We start from the raw sequence: 21458 nt of genomic DNA on the forward strand, positions 1-21458 counted from the left end.
CTCCATCATCCACAATCAAGTCACGAATGGGCATGGTGTTACTATGGATCATCCTGGCATTCAGTAACAGTACCACCAAACTGGAGAGCTCAGCAGTATCAGCAACTTCTGGAGGAATAGGAGGGCTGAAATGGGGGACGGGTACCAAATATCTAGGTTTTTGTCCCAGTTGGTGGTCAGCCACTTTAATCCAACTATACCTCCTTCTGCCCACCACCACTGAAACTGGGGCAACATCTTTGCAACTCCCAGCCCCTGCCCAACCAGACACATCCTAGGACCATCATCAAGTTTCACACTAGACGGGTGAGAAATTAGGATCACATAAACTTAGGCTAAGACACGCGGGTGGCGCTGTGGGTTAAACCACAGAGCGTAGGGCTTGCCGATACAGAAGGTCGGTGGTTCGAATCCCCGCTATGGCGTGAGATCCCATTGCTCGGTCCCTGCTCCTGCCAACCTAGCAGTTCGAAAGCATGTCAAAGTGCAAGTAGATAAATAGGTACCGCTCCAGCAGGAAGGTAAACGGCATTTCCGTGCGCTGCTCTGGTTCGCCAGAAGCGGCTTAGTCATGCTGGCCACATGACCCAGAAGCTGTATGCTGGCTCCCTTGGCCAATAACGTGAGATGAGCGCCACAACCCCAGAGTCGTCTGCGACTGGACCTAATGCTCAGGGGTTCCTTTACCTTTACCTTTTTAAACGTAGGCTAAGGGCACAGTCCTGTCTGTGGGTAAAGGGCACAGTCCTGTCTCCTGCAGTGTGTGGCCTGCAAGCCTGTATCCCAATTGATCAGGTTGGTGGTGCACCTGCCTTACTACTACTACTACTACTACTACTACTACTAATTTTATTATTTATACCCCACTGATCTGGCTGGGTTTCTAAGGCAAGCTCTAGACTAAATCCTATCTATATTCACATAGCCAGCAATCAAGCAAGCAGTACCATCACTGCAATCAGCACAAGCATGCTGTTACCTGCAGGCAGGTATCTAACAGGACAAACTGATACAGGCAAAACAGACACACACGTTGGCTGGGAGAGCAGAGCAGGCAGCTGCCAGGATGGTGCCAATCAGCCCCTCCCTGTTTCGTTTTCCTGTACGTCTGCTTCCAACAGTATAACTTGTGAAACCTGCTTTGCTTCATAAAATAAGTTTCTGATCAGAGTTGGAGACTATAACTTATTTAACTCTAAGATGGCTGCAGCTTCTCTACTTCATACTTTCTGTCTCACTTTTCTTTTTCTTTACTTTGCTTTCTCTACTCCACTCTACACTTCGGAAGAGTAGCTTGAATTGCTGGAATAATATGAATGTTGGCGCAAGATAAAAACGATCCTTGTCACTTAAACACTGCAAATTCCATCTCTTATAGAGGAGAAAAGGTTGAAGCAGGCAATAGGAATCAAAGCAACAGTGGGACCAGCCCCACCCCCCGATTATGTACTCTCATCTGCCTGAGTCTGCACATGTAAACTGTATGGAATAATGTTACACAGGTTTATAAAAGGATTCATTGCTTCAATAATTTTGCCAGAGTAGCTGTTGTTCAAATCTCTGGTTAATGATGTGCAATATAGTGTTTCTTCATTTTTTTCTGAAAAATAATGGTGATTTTTTTTTTTTTACTATATAGACCTTTATTAACAGATACCTTGAGATATTTAAGAGCACCCAAGTGAGTCTTACTCCAGATTGGCACTAGCTTAATGTTACTTTACCTTCAGACAAACTGACTGATTTCCCCTTTTCTTAGTTGAAAAAAAATGTAATTTAGGTTCTCTTGAACATTTGCTTTTCTAAACTTTAAATTATATTAATTTACATTTTAATTATATTACTATTTTGTTATTCCTGCAAATCTATTGCTAGTACAGAGCTAGCATTTTTATTTTGAATTTAGGGAATTCCGATTCGCTCCCCCCACCCCCTGCAAAGAAAGGATTGGTAACATTTAATCCTGGTCTCAGTTCCCTGCCACACTGCTTCCATCAGAAGGAAATAGGTATATGAGAAGAGGCAAGAAGGCTGAGCCAAGTGTTTAAATGGGCCGTATGAGAAATAATGAGAGACTGGACAAGGATTTGGATTTGTAGCCAAAGAGAAAAGGGCAAGTGTTAAAGATGAATTGAGTGAGCATTATGGAGGTAAAAGATAGAGCTCAAAGCAGAAGTTGCATGAAGGTTTCAAATTTAAGAGATAGAAGTTCGAAGAGACAGCAGAACTTAGTATCAGAGAAGATGTAAGGGGTGGCAGGGTGGAGACAGAAGTTCAATTTTAGCTGACTTGTTTTACTAAGTTAGATTGTACTGGAAATAATAATGGAGCAGTATCCAGAAATCTCAGTAAGGTAAATATGATACGGGCAAAGAAAGAATGGAAGATAACATAGAAATCATATGGAGATCTGAAAGTAAAACAATAAAGCCAAAAGAGAGATTTGTTATTAAGTAAAGGAACTCAGACCAAAGCTCTAGTGACCACCAATTGATAGTGGAAATGAGAAAAGAGAGAACTCATAACAAAGAAACCTGGAGTGAACTATGGGAAAACAATATGACTAGAATCAGTGCGGAAAATTTAGAGAGCATGGAGATGAATATGGTCATGTGAGGAAAGTTAGGAGTTTTAATTTTTTATTTGTGTTATAAGTTGAGATGATGTGTATTAAATTTGTTAATGTAAGTATGTTGTAATCTTTTTTCTGATTTGTGGAAAATGAATAAAAATATTCTTAAAAAAATGTGGTCAATGTTGTCAGAAGTAGAAGATTAATAGAATGATGACGGGAGGACAAAAACCTTGAGACTATACAGATTACTTTAAATCTGTTGTTACAGCACTGGAAGTAAACAGTATACCTTTCTGAAATAATGGTGGTGACTCTGTATACAATGTTTAAAAAAAAAATCATGTATGTTTGTCGACCACAGAGTTCATATACATCATGGAACAATGTTCCTCAAGCTCCACTAATTCTTGGCAGGGAGGCACCAAAGATGATACTCTTGGCTCATCACCTTCCTGGGACTTTCCCTGAGTCTATTCAAATAGAAAGTTTATTCATACCTTCATAGTTGTGAAAGCTAGAATATTATAATATGCTGGTATACGGCTGTATGCATGGGTTTGGGGAAGAGCACTTCCAACTTGTGGTGGTTGCCAATTACAGGGAGCATATTGCAACAGTTTTTAAGGGACTCCAGTTGTGCTGAGAGATCTGGCAGATTATAGTAGATAAAATACTGGACTACAAATAGTGAAGTTCTTGATTTGAATCTTGCCTCTGCCATGAACTTACTAGGCAGCCCCAGGCAAGCCTCCCACCCCCCAAGCAGCCACCTCTATGGTTTGGGGTTTATAATATTGGTATACAGGAGAAAACCAGGCCGCGGGGTTGGGGTGCAGAATAAAGCAAGGTTTAAATGATTATCTGTCAGATACCTGACATATAACTATAGTTAGCATTAAACAAGGCTTGTGTTATGTGTGAACCAGGCCCTTATGGGAACAGTGCAAAAATTATAGCAAGATAATGCATGTGGAAGACTTTGAAAGCACTAGGTTGTTGGTTGTTGGTTATTTCAATGCACTGACACTCACTTATAAAATCTTGAAGGATCTGGATGCTGTTACAGCTGAGGGACTAGTCATTTTCTGCCAACCTTATTTATTTTGGATAGTTTAATGTTAAATGTTATGATTAGAAAACATATGTATAGATATGATAAATAATTGTTTTATTCTGTGTTAAGTTGTATTAAAAGGTATTATTATTACCTTCCCTTAGCTCTTGAAGTAGGTTGGAATAGAAAGTGTAAATATATGTTCTTATCTGGCACTTGCCATTGCTTAAAGAGGTATTCCTAATCAGTTTTTCCTATGAATTCTACCTCAAAATGTTCTATGAATTTCCATTTTTAATAATGATGCTTAGGCTGGAGTCTTGTCAGAACTTACAGTTGGCAGATGCATACCTACAACATTTTTTTAAGATGTGCAAAGAGCCTAGGAATTGATATTGATGGCCACTTTCACATAGAGATAATATGCCCCAATGTGATAAGGTGCTCAGCTTCTGGAAGTGATATCTTCCCTGATAATGAGTCATAACATTAATGTTATAACCACATTTTAAAGATCACTAACCGATGTTCTGAAGAGATGGGGTGGTGGCTGTAACTAAATTCTAATCTGATGAGTTGTGATCTGATTAAAGTTCTACAATATATATGTATGTATATATATATTATTTTTCTCCACTGCTTTTCCTAATTTGACATGTCAGTTTATGGCACAGTGCAGTTGGCAGTGTCCTAAAGATTTGTTTGTAGTAAGTAGTGTGACTTCGAAGATTGTAGTTTCCTGATGGTGAGGTTTGCAGACAATGAATTGAGAGATGCAGTTCATAATACCTAACCTGCTTCAGATCTTTGCAGAGGTGTGTTGGTAATTTTGGGCAAATCCCGTTTGTGTATTTTGTTGCGGTGACCTAGTATTACTAAAACTGAAATCTTAAAACAACTTAATTTAGCTCAGAGTAGACCAATTAAAACTAATAAACATGACAAAGCTAATTTCAAGGGGTCTACTGTGGGTAGCGCTGTGGGTTAAACCACAGAGCCTAGGGCTTGCTGATCAGAAGGTCGGTGGTTTGAATCCCCGCAATGGGGTGAGCTCCTGTTGCTCGGTCCCTGCTCCTGCCAACCTAGCAGTACGAAAGCACGTCAAAGTGCAAGTAGATAAATAGGTACCGCTCCAACAGGAAGGTAAACGGCATTTCCGTGTGCTGCTCTGGTTCGCCAGAAGCGGCTAAGTCATGCTGGCCGCATGACCTGGAAGCTGTACGCTGGCTCCCTTGGCCAATAAAGCGAGATGAACGCCACAACCCCAGAGTCGTCCGCAACTGGACCGAACGGTCAGGGGTCCCTTTACCCTTACTGTGAGTAAAACTGATAGTATTAATGGGGTTTGCTTTTGAGTAAATATCCTTGGAGCTGTCATGTTAGAGGCATGCTGGGAAAGACATAGCCATCCAGTTGTAGCCATCAGTAGCAATCAGTTCGACAGTTACAGAAAGCATCTGCATTGGGCAATATATATGGTGAGTCAGGCTTCGAACAAGCTATCCCCCCCCCCCACACACTCATGCTGAAAATGTTTAGTAGCTTACATGCAGCCCTTAGAAGACAAAAGCCATATATATCATTGTTAGGCAACAAGCCTCTTTGTTTAAAACTGATTCTGCCCTCGCCACGTTTAAAGTGGGAACTGAATCTTATTTTAGCAAAAAGAAATAGGTTGCATGGGTAATGGGAGATGAGTGCTTCTCTTGTCTACTGTCTTATCACTGCATAGCCTTCCCCCACCAAATGGTTTCCTGCCAACCATGCTTATTTCCATTTGCAAAACTCAGCTGAGGAGAAAAACACCTGGGTGAGCTGACTGCAGAGGGACTGCAGGCTGTGGTCTCAGTGAGAGATTAGCACCCCCCTCCACCTGTGTGTCCCCTTTCCTCTAAAAACCTCCTCAACTTTAGATGTGATTGTGGTAGTACAGTTGTACCTCGTGTTGCGTTCGCTGCGGGTTGCGAACGGCGCAGGTTACGAATGTGGCAAATCCAGAAGTGTTTACTTCCAGGTTTTGCCGCACGTGCAGAAGCGCTCTGCGTGGTCTGTGCATGCACAGAAGTGTTCTGTACAGGTTGCACATGCGCAGAAGCGCGATAGCGCCACTCGGGTTGCGGACTTTTCGGGGTGCGAATGGCACCTTGGAACGGATTCGTGTCTGCAACCCGAGGTACCACTATACTAGGTTTCAATAGGTCTGCTAGTGTGACATTTCATGCAGAAATGTGGTTCTTATAATATTTAAAATTTAGTTATTTTATCTACTTATGTCTTGGAAAGCTGCAATGTTACATGCTAAGAAACAAAATGTTCTGCATGTATAAAGCGTAATTGTCAGTCCTGTGTGACTGATTATTTTACTCTGTTTGGGCTTGCCACTCTGTGGAAAAAAAATAAGAAGCCAATGATTTATCAGTCTTGTTAGTTGTTGTTTGTCTTTTTTTGTTAACTCTGCCTACGCATGGCAGTTTAATCTTTCACATTTTGACTGCTGCCTCTGTGGTTTTATGCTTTGAAGTGATGAGATGTCACCACAATACTGCGCACACAAACAAGTAAGTGAAAACAAGGGTGTGTATCTGATTTTTCCTTTGCATACTACTACCAAAGGAACCCCACAGGTGGTGTCCAAAAAGGGGGGCAAAAATGTTCCACAATTTTAAATGGGATGCTGCAGAATAAAAGTAATATGTATCAGTGAGATCTTGGTTTGGAAGAGCAGCCTTCTGCTACTTTCCTTAATGTGCAAAGGAGAAACTGTAGCTTAATGTTACAGCAACTGCTTGCATGCTGAAGGTCCCATGTTCAGGGCCTGTCATCTCCAAGTAGGGCGGCAGGAAAACTCCTATCTGAAACTCTGGAGAGCTGCTGCCTGTCAGTATAGAAAATACTGACAGAGTTCCGTTGTGACCAGTGTAACCTTTCTAAACTTATTTACATAACATTGTCTGACTCCAGTTAACATTAAACTGTTGGTTTGTTAAATGCCTTTTATTTTCCCTACAAAAATAATCAAGAACTATGCCACAGGTTGTTTCAATGCTTTCCTGTGTTTTAAAAGATGTGACCAATGTAGTTGTGTTACAATCTAAAACACACACACACACACACACACACACACACACAAAACAAAACAAAAAAACAAACTGTAACATGGATACATGTTTTCTCTAAAGTATGAATCAATTTCCACACTGTCTGCTGCAATATACATGAAGAGCTTGTGTTTCATGGGCAAATGTCAAACCTATGGCAATGTTTATTGAAATCTGTGGAAAAATGTTTTTTTTTCTGGCCAATGACTAATGTAACATGCGAAAATACACTGAGGGGCTTCCACAAATAAATGCCTCCAAAGCAAGACCTTGTGCATGTGACTTTACTATGCATTCATAAGTTGCAGGACAGCATCAAAGTCCTTGTCATGGCCAAAGGAATGTAGACTTCGCTGTGGCAACACCCTAAAGATTTGTGCCTTTTCAATGCAACATTTATCATTTGCAGGGAAGACAAATGTCACAGAAGTCTCCCTTTTTAAGAAGAGGATTTCATACTAATGAATATCATATTGCATCACCTGGCTAACAGATTTTATTTTTTATTTTCCAGTCTCAAACTCAGAAATAACAAAGGTGGTCAGTGGATACCTGTACTTCAGAGGCTGTGTCTGCTTTTGGAATTTATTTCAGCATAATCATGTTTCCCTTAGGGACATTATTCCGTTTTGGTAGTGGTTATTTTAAATTATGTCAGAATTCATTTACACTTTGTTTTCAGAACTGTTCCCTGAGGCAAGGCAAGAGACCTTCAGCTCTTGAGCTGAATTTTTATATCCCTAGGTCAGGATTGGGGAACTTCCAGCTCCTGGGCTAGCCTTGGCCTACCAAACTTCACCATTTGGCCCATGAGGCCATTTTGAGCAAGCCACAGCCACCTACCCTGTACCTGAGGTCATACAAGTAAGAGCAGGGCTTGACTGAAAGGGTGGGGTTTGCCCAAAGTTGCTCTGTGCAGCTCCCAAAACACCCAGCAAACAGCTGATTGTCAGGAGCCTTTGAAGTGCTGCACAAAGCAGGAACCCAGCACTTAGCAGGATTGCTCCCCCTTCACATTAGCTGATACAAAGGGAGGGTATTCTCGCTAAATTTGTGCATACTAGAGAGGTCTCTCACAAAAGCCTTTGGAAGGACCACCTCCCTGTTTAAGATTGCAGTGAGATTGGATTCAAAAGGGAATCCAAAAGGCTCCCCCCTTTCTCTTTTAAGCCTGAGCTCGCTTTGATGAGAGCAAAAGGGATTTTAGACATCACCTTTAGCCTGTGATGCAGATCCCAAGAAGGACCTGGCTCACGGAGCTGTAAAGCTTCCTCAGCCATACTGTAGACTAACCCACCTATTCAGTTTTGCTAGAGAGAGACAATCAGGATGAAAATTAACATTATAAAGGTATCTGATTCAAAATATATTAACACATAATTATATTATCTTTCTTCTAAAAGCAATAACGTATGTCCACTGCCACCTTGACTTTTCTTTCAGAGAAGGGCAGACACCTGTCTCTTTTCTGTAAAACTGTAGGATGCCCTACATGGATGGTATGTTACATATAATAGGCTTGGGTGGCAATCCTGTGGGAAGATCTGCTGGAATGAGCATCTTGTTCAACTCAGCTCAGCGGGGTCTTAACTAGCTGAGAGGCTGGATCTCAAGCCTGTTCACCTCAACCACTTAACATAGCGACCTGATGTGGAACTCTTATTTTAAAGTCTTGTTTTCTCTCTGCCAGGCTTAGACAGGGCAACAGCAGCAATCCTGCTGCGAAACACAGTTTGGATCTTGTGTAAATTTACTCTGGCTTAATTTATACCAGCTTCCTTTATGTCAGTTTCTTGTGCATAGGATTGCTCAATTAAATTAACAATTTAATAATTATTAAATTGCCAGGGGAATAATAATAATAATAATAATAATAATAATAATAATAATAATAGACTATTTATACCCCACCCATCTGGCTAGGTTTCCTCCAGCCACTCTGGGCGACTTCCAACAAAAGATTAAAAATCCGTTAATATGACAGGTTTAAATGACACACATGACAGCACATTTATGCTATGCAGGTTTAACTATTGTTGTGTTATGTTGGTCACAATAAATGTATGTAAAACACATTTTAGATCATATCACATTTTCTTAATGCTAAGAACCTCAAACAAGAGAATAAAGTTCAAATATATGATTTTTTATTTTCAGTTGTTAAGGGGGTGGGTAAGAGTATATGTTTTTGTCACATCTTCAACCAATGAAAGTTTTATTGTCCTAAGGCCAAGCTCATCTGATTTTGTATATCAATGTGAGTGGAAAAAGTAGACACTTCCTTTATTCTTTTTTTGGGGGGGGGGGCGGTTCAGAAAATATCCTTCAAAGAGACAGGTTGTAAAGAAAAGTCTTTTAAATAAAAAATGTAGAATTCTGAAGAGAAAATGAAAAAAGGAGGGAAGTAATGTGAAATATTCTATACATAGATTGATAGAAAGGGGGAACTAGGAGGCTGTTTCATAAGCTGTTATTGCCTTCCCCATTTTGGAGATGGGAAGTGAAGTACAACTGGCTCCTCCTGTACTGTTGAACTTAAAAAGACCCTAGAATATTTAGAGGGGAATTTAAATATCAATGTTAACAGCATAATATTGGGGAGGCGAACAGGCTGAATTACAAAATCTTGCTCACTTCATATGCTTTCATGTGTCAAAAATGTCACTTCAAGTCTACTTAGAACTTGGCAAGTACTTACTACTGATTAAAAGTGATTTAGAAAGAAATGTGAGAAGCTAAACAAACTTTTGATTTGGCACAGGTAGCATGTTGAAATACCAGATTAACTCAAAATGTTGTGTGCAATACTGAAAACTAAGTAGGTGCAAACATAAACTTAAATCAGCAGATGTAAATTGGGAAAGGTTTATATTGGCTTTTCTGAGTGTGTACTAATGGAACAAATAAAATACATTTTCAAGTATAAATATTTGGCATGCACTGCAAGTATTTAATGTAGACAATACAGCACTATGGGGAAGGAAGGAGATAGGGTAAGAGGTGTATAAAGTTAAGCATAAGAGCAGAAAGCTGTGAGGGAGGGGCCCATTGTCATATGGCCCCAATCTGGAGATCCATGTACATGTAGATCAGTCATGCACAGATTTGAACTCTTCATTGGAATGAATGTGGAGCTGTATGTGCTCATTGTAAGTGTGCAGGTGCAAGTTTTTAAAATAGAAACGTTCTGGTTTAAATTAATAAAGGGGAAGAGCCAAGCTACACCTTACACAGAGATAGCTTTAGCCTTCTTTTTGGCATGAACAGCCATCTCAGGAGAGGACATTCAGGAGTTCATTCAGAACTAAGCTTAGGGTGCCTAGGGTCAGAGCAATTTAGAGTGGGGAAAGGGATATGCATCCCTTTAGTGTCTGTTTCTGCATTCCCAATTACTCCCTTCTGAACTGTAATTTAGCCCTCATGTTCAGATTTTCTCTTGTTTTGAACTTCTTTCATATTGTGCAGAACGTTGTGTGTGCCAAAGTATAGACCACATATATTTGTTACATGTGTAATTTATTAAGTTCCCTCATAAATAAGCTCTTTTTGGAGAAGCCTGTTAGCATGAGAGGCTCTTGGGCATAACTTGAATTTCTCTACTTTGAAATTATAGGGGGAAATGGCAATTGTGAATGTTTCCCAATGGGGTTGCACACTTGTTAAAAGCAGGTTCACAGTTTAAGGGTGCAAAATGCTGTACATTACCTTTAAAGCACTAAATGGCTTATGACCCGCTCTTCCCAAGTGAATCTGCCTATCCATTGTGATGGTGAGGGTGTGGCACCCATAACGTGGAACTCCCTGCTTTGGAAACTTCATTTGGCTCCTTCTTTACCAGTGTTCTGCCAATGACTAAAAAAAAATTGCTTTCTGACAAGCTTTTGATTTATAAAATGCATACATCTAATACTGTTATGACTTTCTGAATATATTGGACAAATTACTAGTACTGCTTGCCAAAACAGTACATTTTTGTGTTCCTATTAATTGATGTGACATTTGGTTTGCTTCTCTTCTAATTATGAATTATATATTTCTTTTATGCAGACAATTTCTTTAGAAATTTCAGAATATTCATCAGACAGTGAAAATCTGGAAAAATGCCAAGCAGAAACTAAAGCTGCTGATTTAGAATTCCATAAAAAGCCCAAGTTCAATTTTGGAGCAGGGATTGAAACAGATACAGGAAGGTCAGCAAGTGACTGGTTAAAATCTGCTCAGATGCTTCTACAGACACCAGAGAAAAAGAGAGAAAAGAGCTTGAAGACTCCAGAAGATTCTGCAAAGAAAAGAAAATTTCTGAGGTATATATGTTCATTGTAGCATTCTGGTAATAATAACAAGAGTAGTTTCAACATGAGCAAAATCTAAGAGTTTTAATAGCCAAAGAATTTTTGAAAGGGTTGGCCATTTTAAGTCGTGAATCACGCCATTTTAAGTCACTGTAAGTCATGAGTTAATTCATTTTTAGCTCTCTAGCCAGCATGGTGTAGTGGTTAAGAGCGGTAGACTCGTAATCTGGGGAACTGGGTTCGTGTCTCTGCTCCTCCACATGCAGCTGCTGGGTGACCTTGGGCTAGTCACACTTCTCTGAAGTCTCTCAGCCCCACTCACCTCACAGAGTGTTTGTTGTGGGGGAGGAAGGGAAAGGAGAATGTTAGCCGCTTTGAGACTCCTTCGGGTAGTGATAAAGCGGGATATCAAATCCAAACTACTCTTCTTCTTCTTCTTCTTCTTCTTCTTCTTCTTCTTCTTCTTCTTCTTCTTCTTCTTCTAGTATATAGAGTTTTTCAAAGCATTCACATAGTCACTGCAGCAAATCATCTTATGATGAGTTTACTACAATAACCATCATCTTAACATTTCATTCTGCAGTGCTGATTCAAATATTTAAATATTGCACAACTGTGCCATATCTGTTTTTCATATAGATAATTACTTCTTTGAATTTTGAACACCAAATTTGTAGTCCATTTGAAAGTGCTAAGTTCCATTCACATTGTGCGCCACAATTATATTGCTTGGAAGTGTGAGTGGTGCTGTTGTCATTGAGTAAGTGTGGAGTAAAATTTGCAATAATGCACCACACCATCACGTTAATATTTTCATAGACATGAGTCATATATTTGAACAAATTACCTTGGATAATGATGATCAATTTTATAGCATGTTTTTCCCTGTAGAGTTACTCACATTTTAGTAGTGCTGGTCTTAGCTTTTCCCCACATTGTAATATTTATGATAGAAAACAAAACAAAACTTTCATATTGCTATATAAACACGCTTTCTGCTGTTGAATAGTTAAACACTAATATCTGGCCCCTTCTAATAGACTTAACCTTATCAAAGTTGTAGAAATACAGAATGTTCCAAAATACCACACTGTAAAACAAATGTCTTTTTCCTGTGAGATGAGCCAAAACTTTGAAAGTAAAATGCATTCTACAGGAAAAGACAGCACTGAAATTAAATGGATTTTTAGTTGAATGGCACAAGTGCGTTTCTGTTAATTGAAGTAAGTTAAGTTACCAGTCTCATAGATGCCCTTCTTTTTCTTCCTATTCCAGTCAGTTCATTCTGTGAGTCCCTTCATAGCATATCTCTCAATGCTGTAAGCAGTTCAGTGGTAGAACATCTGCTTTGCATGCAAAAGGCTGTAGGTTCAGCCCCTGGCATCTCCAGGTGGGATGGGATAAGCACCTACCTGAAACCCTGGAGAGCCACAGCATTCTATTCCTATGAGAAGCCCTCGAGTAGGACATGCTCACAGCAGCACTCTCTTATGTGAAAGAATTACCAGGCTGAGCTCATCTGTTACTCTCATTTTTTTAAATCGCTGTTGTGATCAGATTTGTCTTCAATGGAAACTAAGAATGTCAAAGGTTTGAATGCAAGACTGAATATGGGGTCATTGGAGCCTGTGTGCTGTCCTTGCATTCTTGGGCAGTAAGCTGTTTTGATGCAATTAATTTTAAGAGTTTTGGCTTTGTACACAAAAAGAAAAGGGCTAGGTAGCAGAGAGGCAATGGCATTTATGCGGTATTTGCATATTTTCTTTTTTTTTCAAGTCTCTCAATTTGCTTTTTGTCTGGCAAATAATTGGTTAAGAGGTCCCAAGTGATTATAAAATACTCTGAACTCCTTGAGCTTTTTATTACTACCAAAGTACAAATGAATCATTTACTTTTATTTGCTTATCAATTCTTGTGACTTTAGCTGTTTTCTTGAAAGCACAATTGCTAAAATTAGGTTATTGGCTTTTAAAAATTACAAAATTCATGTTCCAAATAAATTACCAAGTAACTCAGTTCAGCTGGAACTCTATAGGTACTCTTTGTTTTTATATTGTGCTTTTGTATACTGCTTAGAGAGTTTTTAAAGTAATAAGCAGTTTAGAAATACTAATAAATATATAACACTGGGTCCTAGGAGATTGGGTCTTGTTATGCTCTCCATCCTACCTTCACAACAAATTTAACCTTACAAAGAGAGGGATCCTAAGAGAGCTCACCTGAGTAGTTAAAGATAATTCGCTGCATATATTCAGCCATTTACCCGACAGTCATCAGCAAAAAGGTAACTTCAGATAAAATATTTGTTTTTAACATAGGCTGTTTTTGATCTGAATTGTAGATAGGTTGCTACAATATTACCTTCAGTTTATTTGCTTTGCTTGCCACTTCCCCTTGTGAACACTGAACTGGTTCTGCCGTGGACAATTTTCAGACCACTGAAAGTACATACTTGACCCAGCTTATGATATGAATCATGAGGTCAAGTATGTGTGAGAAGTATTTTGGGATGCGTTCCTTGCCAGTGGTCACACATCTTCCAGTAATCTGCTCTAGGCTAATGGTCAAAAGTGCACTCAGTTGTGGCTGAAATTACACTCTTCAGCAGAAGAGCTCGCTTTGACCCAAGGAGTGCTCTTGTGCCCCTTTCAGAATTGCTCTGCTTTTTATTCCTGGAAAAAACTGTGTATGAAAACAACATACTAAATGTAGATTATATAATATGCTGATGTGCTTTATGAACTGTTTACAACTGTTGATTTATAGCACCCCTTTGGCTCTAAATGATGCATCATGTCTGTTCCTTGGTACTTTGGGGAACAAAGGTAAAATATTGGTATAACTGAATAATTCTTCATTCTCTGTAGGGGCGGGCTTGCAGAGAGACTGAACAGACTCCAGAACCGAAAGAGGGCCGCCATTAGCTTTTGGAAGCATCAGTGTATCTCTGATGATCACATCGGTAAGAAACATTTGATTACTATGAAAACTACTTGGGGCAGAGTGTACTGCTTTTGCTTTTGTTTTCAATGAAGACACATCCATATATTAATGATGTGAAGTTGGACAGTCTGTATTATTAATACAGTTGTACTTCTAAAATATATTCTGCCTGTGTTTTTGAACAGTTCTCTGTGCACCACTCCCAGTCTGTACCCCTGTACTTGCTAATACTACTTAGGGTCTTCACTGCAAACAGGAAGAAGTTTGCAACAACAATAGGGTGTCCTGATTGCAGTTGTGCTACAAAAACCTATTTGATATTTTCTTAGTGCTTACCTCAAACTACAGTGGTGCCCCGCTAGACGAAAATAATTCGTCCCGCGAAAATTTTCGTCTAGCGGGGTTTTCGTCTTGCGGAGCGGCAATGGGAGCCGCGCTCCGCAAAAACGAAAAAAAAAGACGAATTTTTTTCGTCTTGCGAGGCAGCCCCATAGACTTTTTCGTCTAGCGGGGCAGCCTCCCGCTAGACGAATGCTTTCGTCTAGCGAGTTTTTCGTCTAGCGAAGCATTCATCTAGCGGGGTACCACTGTAAAGATTTCACTATGTGACTGTGATACTATTAAGGCATTGGTCAATTAATGCTAAAAGTCATTAAACACAAATGAGACACAAAACAACCACATTGTCTTAGAGGTAAACAACCTGTACTGTATTGTGGCTATATCAGAAAAATACATGAGAAGGCTGAGGACTGTTGCTACTTAGTGACAGGTTTTGTTGGCACCTGTCTGTCTTGGGAGACAGTGGAATAGTGCACCTTTGGGAGTGAAATCAAACTGTTGGAGAGTTTCAGTGCCTGCTGTGGTTGTAGAGATTAATACAGGGCATTTCCTTTAGCAAGTTTCTGAAGCACCACCTCAGTTTTCTGTGCATCAATGAAGCTATTATCCCCAGTACCAGCTGTTCCCTTGTTGTCTACAGTATTGTCTCCCTACCCCCTCAGGATTTAGTTTTAAGCTCTCCTGACCAGGTTCGCAAGGCTCTTAGCAAACACATTCTTGCCAATTGGTGTGAGGTGCAGCCTATCTCTTATCAGAGGTTCTTCCTAAAGAAAGCAGGGACTATGGTCAGAGAAGCCAAACTTTTCCTAATGACATCACCTGCACAGCCAGTGGTTTACTTCTAATATTTTCCTGGACCCCAACTTTCATGTACCTCTTGAATAATTGTGGTGTGCTGAAAAAGTAGGAAATGGATTCAAAATAGTGGCAACACAGGATGCATTGCGGACTGTATTGGCCCATCATTTAATGCTGTTGTTCTTAATGAAGTACATTGTGCAAAGAAATACTTAAAAGGCAGGGCCTTGTTTCTTATTTTAAGATTTTAGCATTATAACTTGTCAACAGACATTCCATTAGACCAGGGGTCGGCAAAGTTTTTGTGGCTTGGGCCAGTTCACGGTCCCACAGATGCTGTGGTGCACCGGCGCGCATGCATGTATGCACAAACGCTATTTCCGGCACTCCTTCTAGTGCAGAGGAGGCGTGCACAACTTCCCATTAGCTGCACAAAGTTCCTGCAGCCAATGGGAAGCTGGCCAGCGTTACGGAATGCAGTCCCTGCTCTGTTCTGTGCCGGTTTAGCGCGGCACACAGGAGCCGACTGAGCAGGCAGCGGGGGTCCATGGGCCAATTGAACAACCCCCATGGGCAGATTGTTGTTGTTGTTGTTTAAAAAAATCTATTTGGAGCTTCAGCAAATTTGACAGCTGAAGAGGCCAACCACTTTGAAAAGTGAACTTTGATTTGGTAGCTGTTGCAGTAAAAGCTTTTTCTAAGTTTGACTGCACATTTCATTGTTTGTGCATGCATTTAGCTTCTTTTTATTGCGGGGTTTAACATATGTTAAAAGAAAGCTGTATTAGATAGCTGACCAATATCTATCCACAGTGGCTGATAAGAGAAGTGGAATGTAGAAAAAAGTAGTGTCCTGCTGTGATACATTAAAGCAAATTCTTATAAAAGTATCTTTACTGGAAATCTATCTGCAATTCATCTGCTGTCTTGCTGCCATTTGAGGTTTTATTTGTTTTGTTTCCCTATTAATATATCTTAAAATACAGCGGCTCACAGGATTTTTTGGGATATCTGTACTTTTCTTGCTTCTGTGTTGTTGCTCAAGGCAAACATGCAAGAGACAGATGAGCTCAGAGATCAATGAGATGAGATTGGATCATCTTAACTTTTGGAGTCTTGTTAAATCCCTTTAGAAACTCTATAACATACAGTCACATAGACCATAAGGTCAGTGATGAAAGAGAAGTGACTATTTTTCTGATGTAGGTAAATCCTAGGTTCTGGCTTTATTTTGGTTCCAGAATGAGTTATCTGATATAGGATTTATATATTTCCCCTTGAAGTGCAAATAGGAGCTGGGAGAGTGTCATGGGGGCGGGGAACATAAAGAAAGTGTGTAACCCTGCTTCCACCAGTGCTGCAGCTTCAGCTGTAGTTGGGGGCCCATGCAGCTCAATTAAACTTAAACAAAAACCTACTGGAGGTCCAACCATGCATTTCCAGATGTCACGTGTAGTTGCTCCCACAAATACGTTTGGTTAACAGAGCTATTACAGAGGAAGGGGACCAACTTGGTCTTGATGGGGTTCAAACCTCAATGTTAATCAGCTACAGTTACAGGTAGGTAGCTGGGTTGGTCTGCCATAGTCAAAACAAAATAAAAAAATAAAAAAAAATTCCTTCCAGTAGCACCTTAAAGACCAACTAAGTTTGTTCTTGGTATGAGCTTTCGTGTGCACGCACACTTCTTCAGATACACTGAAACAGAAGTTTCCCACCCCCTTTACTTTATTATTTCCCTCACATCTGGATGTAGCAACCATTTAGTTGCTACTAGTCTTCAATGATTGATTCTTGAAATGTCTGTGGGCAAAGCCTTGAATATGATTGGAAGATTCAGCTGTCCCATACCTGACATTATGTGTAGGGCAGATAGAGATGCAGCTGAACCACCTGTGTGATTCAGTTTCTCGTGGCAAACCTAATCACACAGCTAAGTCCTACTGAGATGAACTTTGCAAGCCCTGTGCTCAGAGCTTGAGAAGAGATGAGCACATGGTTTCCAAATTGTTTCAGGAAGGCCTTTGACAGGTGGGTTGTCCCACCCACCCATCAAAGTTGACCTGTGGGGCGGGGACTGATAGGAATCTGGACTTCTGGGTCAAAATTCTTCCACACTTCCGAGTTATCCCTTCTTTCTCATTCTCATTAATCACTAGCCATTGAGATTTATGTTCAAAAGGCTTTTAGGCTGTGTACTTCTTGCTGAAATATACCAGTGGAGGTGCTAAGGTACATTCCTAGAGCCAAACTAGATGTCACATGCAAATATATGTAGCACAGTCCTAATTTATTTATATTAATAAGCAAACTGGGGAAGGAAGGGGCACTTAACCCTTACCTTTCTGGGTGTTTCCATCTTCATAATTTCACTAGCTACTTGCCTGTCTGTAAGTTGCAGTTGGGGATGTTGGAAAGCTAAAAAACAGCCAATAGTTACAGGATTAAAACCTTCTATCTTCCCCACTCATTCAGCACTTGCCTGTTTAAGCTTGTGAGCATCCTGAGATTGTTTTTATTCACAGGGAAATTTAAAGTTGAGTCTTCATTGTGCTCCTAGTTCCAACTTTAAATTGTGCATATTCATTGTTTGAAACTAATATGGTGACTAGGCAATCTCCCTGCATCACGGCTATTCCTCCTGCTGTAAAGATTCTGTCCCACTCATCCATGGTTCGACGATGCAGTATCAGTCCACATTGGGCTGGCACTCTTAGCAATAATGTTTGTGTGAACAGTTTTTTGTGGCATTTTTCATCCTCCTAAGTGTTTCAGCTTTACTTCTTTGGCACTGTATTTGATGGTTTTCTTGTTGACAATTGTAATGAATGCTAGAAATCGTTGTTTTAGACCCACAGGGGAATGGCTAGTGGCCAATGTTCTCTTTGTGTCCTCCTATCACCTCATATTTTATGGTGTTGGAAACAAAGCACAGAAATAAAAGCTTCTATTTTTCTTTTTAACATAGAAGTTCTTAGGAAAAGCAGAGAGAAGTAAGAGCATGTCAGTTAAAAAAAGAAGTTTGACTACATTTTAGTTCCAAGCAGGATTAAGTGTTCATTGTTGTTCTCCTACATATTCCTATCCAAAGTGTTGCTTGGGTAAAAGTAAACATTTTCAAATATAAGATTTTATGATTAGGCATAAAGTAGCACTTACAGGAGTTTGTACAGTGTGTGTAAAGTTAACAACTCCCCTCTCTTTGGCTTGAGTCATTGGTTTTTATGTTCAAAAGCTTCCCTTGCCAGATGCCTTCTGGCTGAGTTGGGTACACCTGTGCTCAAGTATGTGGAACCGTCTTCAACAGAAAACAAGAACAATGGAAGAATGACGTTACGTAATTGACGTGCTTTGCAGACTTAACAGAATTATACTTGTGGAAACAACCCATCCTAAGTCCCCCAAAGAAACCCTTCTAGATCTTAGAAAATCTGCAGGGAAGCAGACTTGATAGCTTGGAAAGGCAACAACTTTCAAAAGGAGTATGGCTTTAAATAGCACTGTGGGCTTCTTTTAACACAACATTATGACCATGCACTGGGGACAGTCAGACCAGTTGATTTCTAGTCTGTGTCAGTTTTGCATATGTTTATTCGCAAGTCGGTTTCAATATGAAAATTTAAACACATATTATTTTATTACAAAATCTATTTAAATACAGATTTAATCTCAATTGTGTATTTAAATATGTGGTTTATTTTAATGTTAATATTTCTAAACTTGTTTTATCCTAAAATAAACAAGTTACTGATGTTAACTATTTTTTTTGAACTGAAGCCTATATCATAAAAATTCAAAGAAGGGCTTGCAAAGCTCATTTCAGTAGGACTTAGCTTAACTAGTTCACTTAAAAATACAGACCAAACAAAATTCTTCTCCATTCCTAACTTGCATGTCTTGCCCACTGCATAATATTTTAAAACACATTTATTGTGAATTTTTATTCAATTGTTATCCTATGAAGTAAGAATGACTAAGAAAATGTAACTTCTTCATGCTTTGGCTGTGAACCTCTTACCTGGTTAGGGATGAGAACAAAGTTGCCCATTTTCAGTGGCAATATACTATCCATTGCATGATTTTGTCCCCCATGTTGATATTCCATGTATTGGTGTGTTTGTGTATTCAGTATAAACACAGTATTTAGAGCCCTGTTTGTACATCTAGTTGTCACAGCATAATTCTTCTTTTGTTTGAGGTTTAGCGTTTAGAGCCAAGAGGTTAGAATTTTGAATCATCGACTGTGGATTTCATATTATAGGTGGCATGTGTAAACATTTGTGTTTGTTAATATGTCTGACTCAAGGTTAATTAGATGGATTAGAAACAAAGGATTTATGCAATAGATCTGGAGGAGAAAAACTCCAATTGTTTGAAAGGGAGATATGTTTTCATGATTGAAAAAAATCCACTTCAATTTCCACATAATTGACAGTGTGTTGACAACTTGAACAGGTAAACTAGTAAGACTCCAGTTTCAAACCAAAAGGTTTTGCGTAGACATGTATTCATATGCTTATGGAACTCAGATCTGTAGTATGGCAGAAGAGTTTACATAATGATATTGCTTGCATAGCTCTGGTTACTCAGACTCAAGGCACCATACAGAAGAAATGTTTGCTGTTTTCTTTTTATGTACGTAGAGAAAGTGGGGATTAAAGAGATCAAGTCACTTGCACAAGAGAAAGCAGCAAACGAATGGCACAGCCAAACCTAAAACTCCACCTTCATGAGTCCAAGGTGCAGGCCTGTAATGACCCAGTCTTAACATGTGGAAGGCTCAAGGTATCTTCAGAGGGCAAGGTAGACTGACCCTCCAAAGTGCCTGCCAAGCCTGGAAGCCAAGAAGTTGTCATTACCATATCATCAGATTGAATCATTGCAGACTGAAGAACTGCAGGCTGTGCAGTTCAGATCCTCTACAGATATCAGTTGATTTTTAAAACATCTAGCTACTGCAAGAGGGAAACCCAGCATTGCCTCAAACCAGCCCTGGATCTTTCTCCTTGTCCTGATGTCAAAGCACAGCAATCCAACTGAATCCAGATCTCACTCATGTGGCAAGTGTCACAAGGACCAGCATTAATCTCTTTAAAGGGGCCAAAGCACTTCTCTGGTTACAAGCTTTAGCTGCACATTAAGTATACCGGTAATTGTGTGGGCGAGAGAAGAAAATTGGGGTCATCACTTGCCAGTGGGTGGAGCACAATCATGTAACAGAACTTGTAGCACTAAGTTCAGCAAGTGTGAAACAGCAGTTTCTTATGAAATATCCTCTGTTTGATTCGCTTCCAAATCTTAGTTGTGATCTATGCACTGCACCCTGCACGTAGCCATTTCTTGCCAAATCCTTAGTAGATAGATAGATAGATAGATAGATAGATAGATAGATAGATAGATAGATTTGACAGTTGCTTAATCTGTGGACCTGATCTCCAGGTAATTTTTTATGCCTCTACCATTTCATTAGTGTGTTAACAATAACAGTTTCTCATAGGAAACAGTCTAGAAATACAGGACCTCACTGCTGCAGTAATTTGGCAATAGTGTCAGAAATAGAAACAAAGACAAATGTTCACTTCCTGCATTAGGAGGGAAGAAATGAACTTTCCAGTGCTAATCACCATACTAGAGATAGATGACAGGAATCTGAAAGAAATTGTCTGAATATTGTGATGAGGGGGGAAGGTCCAAGACTAAGAGAGGGTGTGGACAATGCTGTATGGTACTCTAGTTTTGCTATTATATTACATCTTATAGATAGCAAAGTGACTTAAGACAGCCCTGTAAAGTGCTGGTTATGACCTATAAAGCCCTACATGGCTCAGCTCCATTATATCTGAAAGACCGTATTACCTCATACAAACCTACCTAGGTTTTGAGATGTTCAGGCAAGGTCCTTCTCTTGGTCCTGCCACCCTCACAGGCACGATCGGTGGGAACACAGGAAAGGGCCTTCTCAGTGGCTGCTCCCAGAGCTACCTCCCTAGAGATGCTAGACTGGCTCCATCCTTAATAATGATGAGGATAATAATAATAATAATAATAATAATAATAATAATAATAGTACCCCGCCCTCCCCAGCTGGAACTGGGCTCAGGGCGACTAACATCATAAAACTAACACAGTATACAAATAACATGAAAACAGACAATCAATCAATTAAAATACATCTTAAAATTAGTTCAGAACAAATTAAAATCTGGACAGATGGCAGTCCACGGGTAAAATTGAGAGTGGTTAATATTTTTGTCCTTCCACAGCAGGTGAAGACCTTGTTCCAACAGACTTTTGGGAATTGAATGCTTTTTAATAAAAGAGCTGTTGCCATTTTATTTTTATTGTAATTATTTCTA

The 21458-nt window shown here is 39.7% G+C and overlaps 1 protein-coding gene across 3 annotated transcripts in view; it reads left to right on the plus strand.

Moving 5' to 3' along the window:
* SPIDR (scaffold protein involved in DNA repair) overlaps nucleotides 1-21458 on the plus strand; it is a 159896-nt gene that overhangs the window by 46146 nt on the left and 92292 nt on the right. For all 3 annotated transcript variants that reach the window (XM_033155171.1, XM_033155170.1, XM_033155169.1), the window contains exons 6-7: nucleotides 10775-11031; nucleotides 13887-13981. In XM_033155171.1, coding sequence (XP_033011062.1) covers nucleotides 10775-11031; nucleotides 13887-13981 — 352 coding nt within the window. The remainder of the gene's footprint in view (nucleotides 1-10774; nucleotides 11032-13886; nucleotides 13982-21458) is intronic.

Source organism: Lacerta agilis, chromosome 7, assembly GCF_009819535.1.
Source record: "Lacerta agilis isolate rLacAgi1 chromosome 7, rLacAgi1.pri, whole genome shotgun sequence".
NCBI classification, from domain to species: Eukaryota; Metazoa; Chordata; class Lepidosauria; order Squamata; family Lacertidae; genus Lacerta; species Lacerta agilis.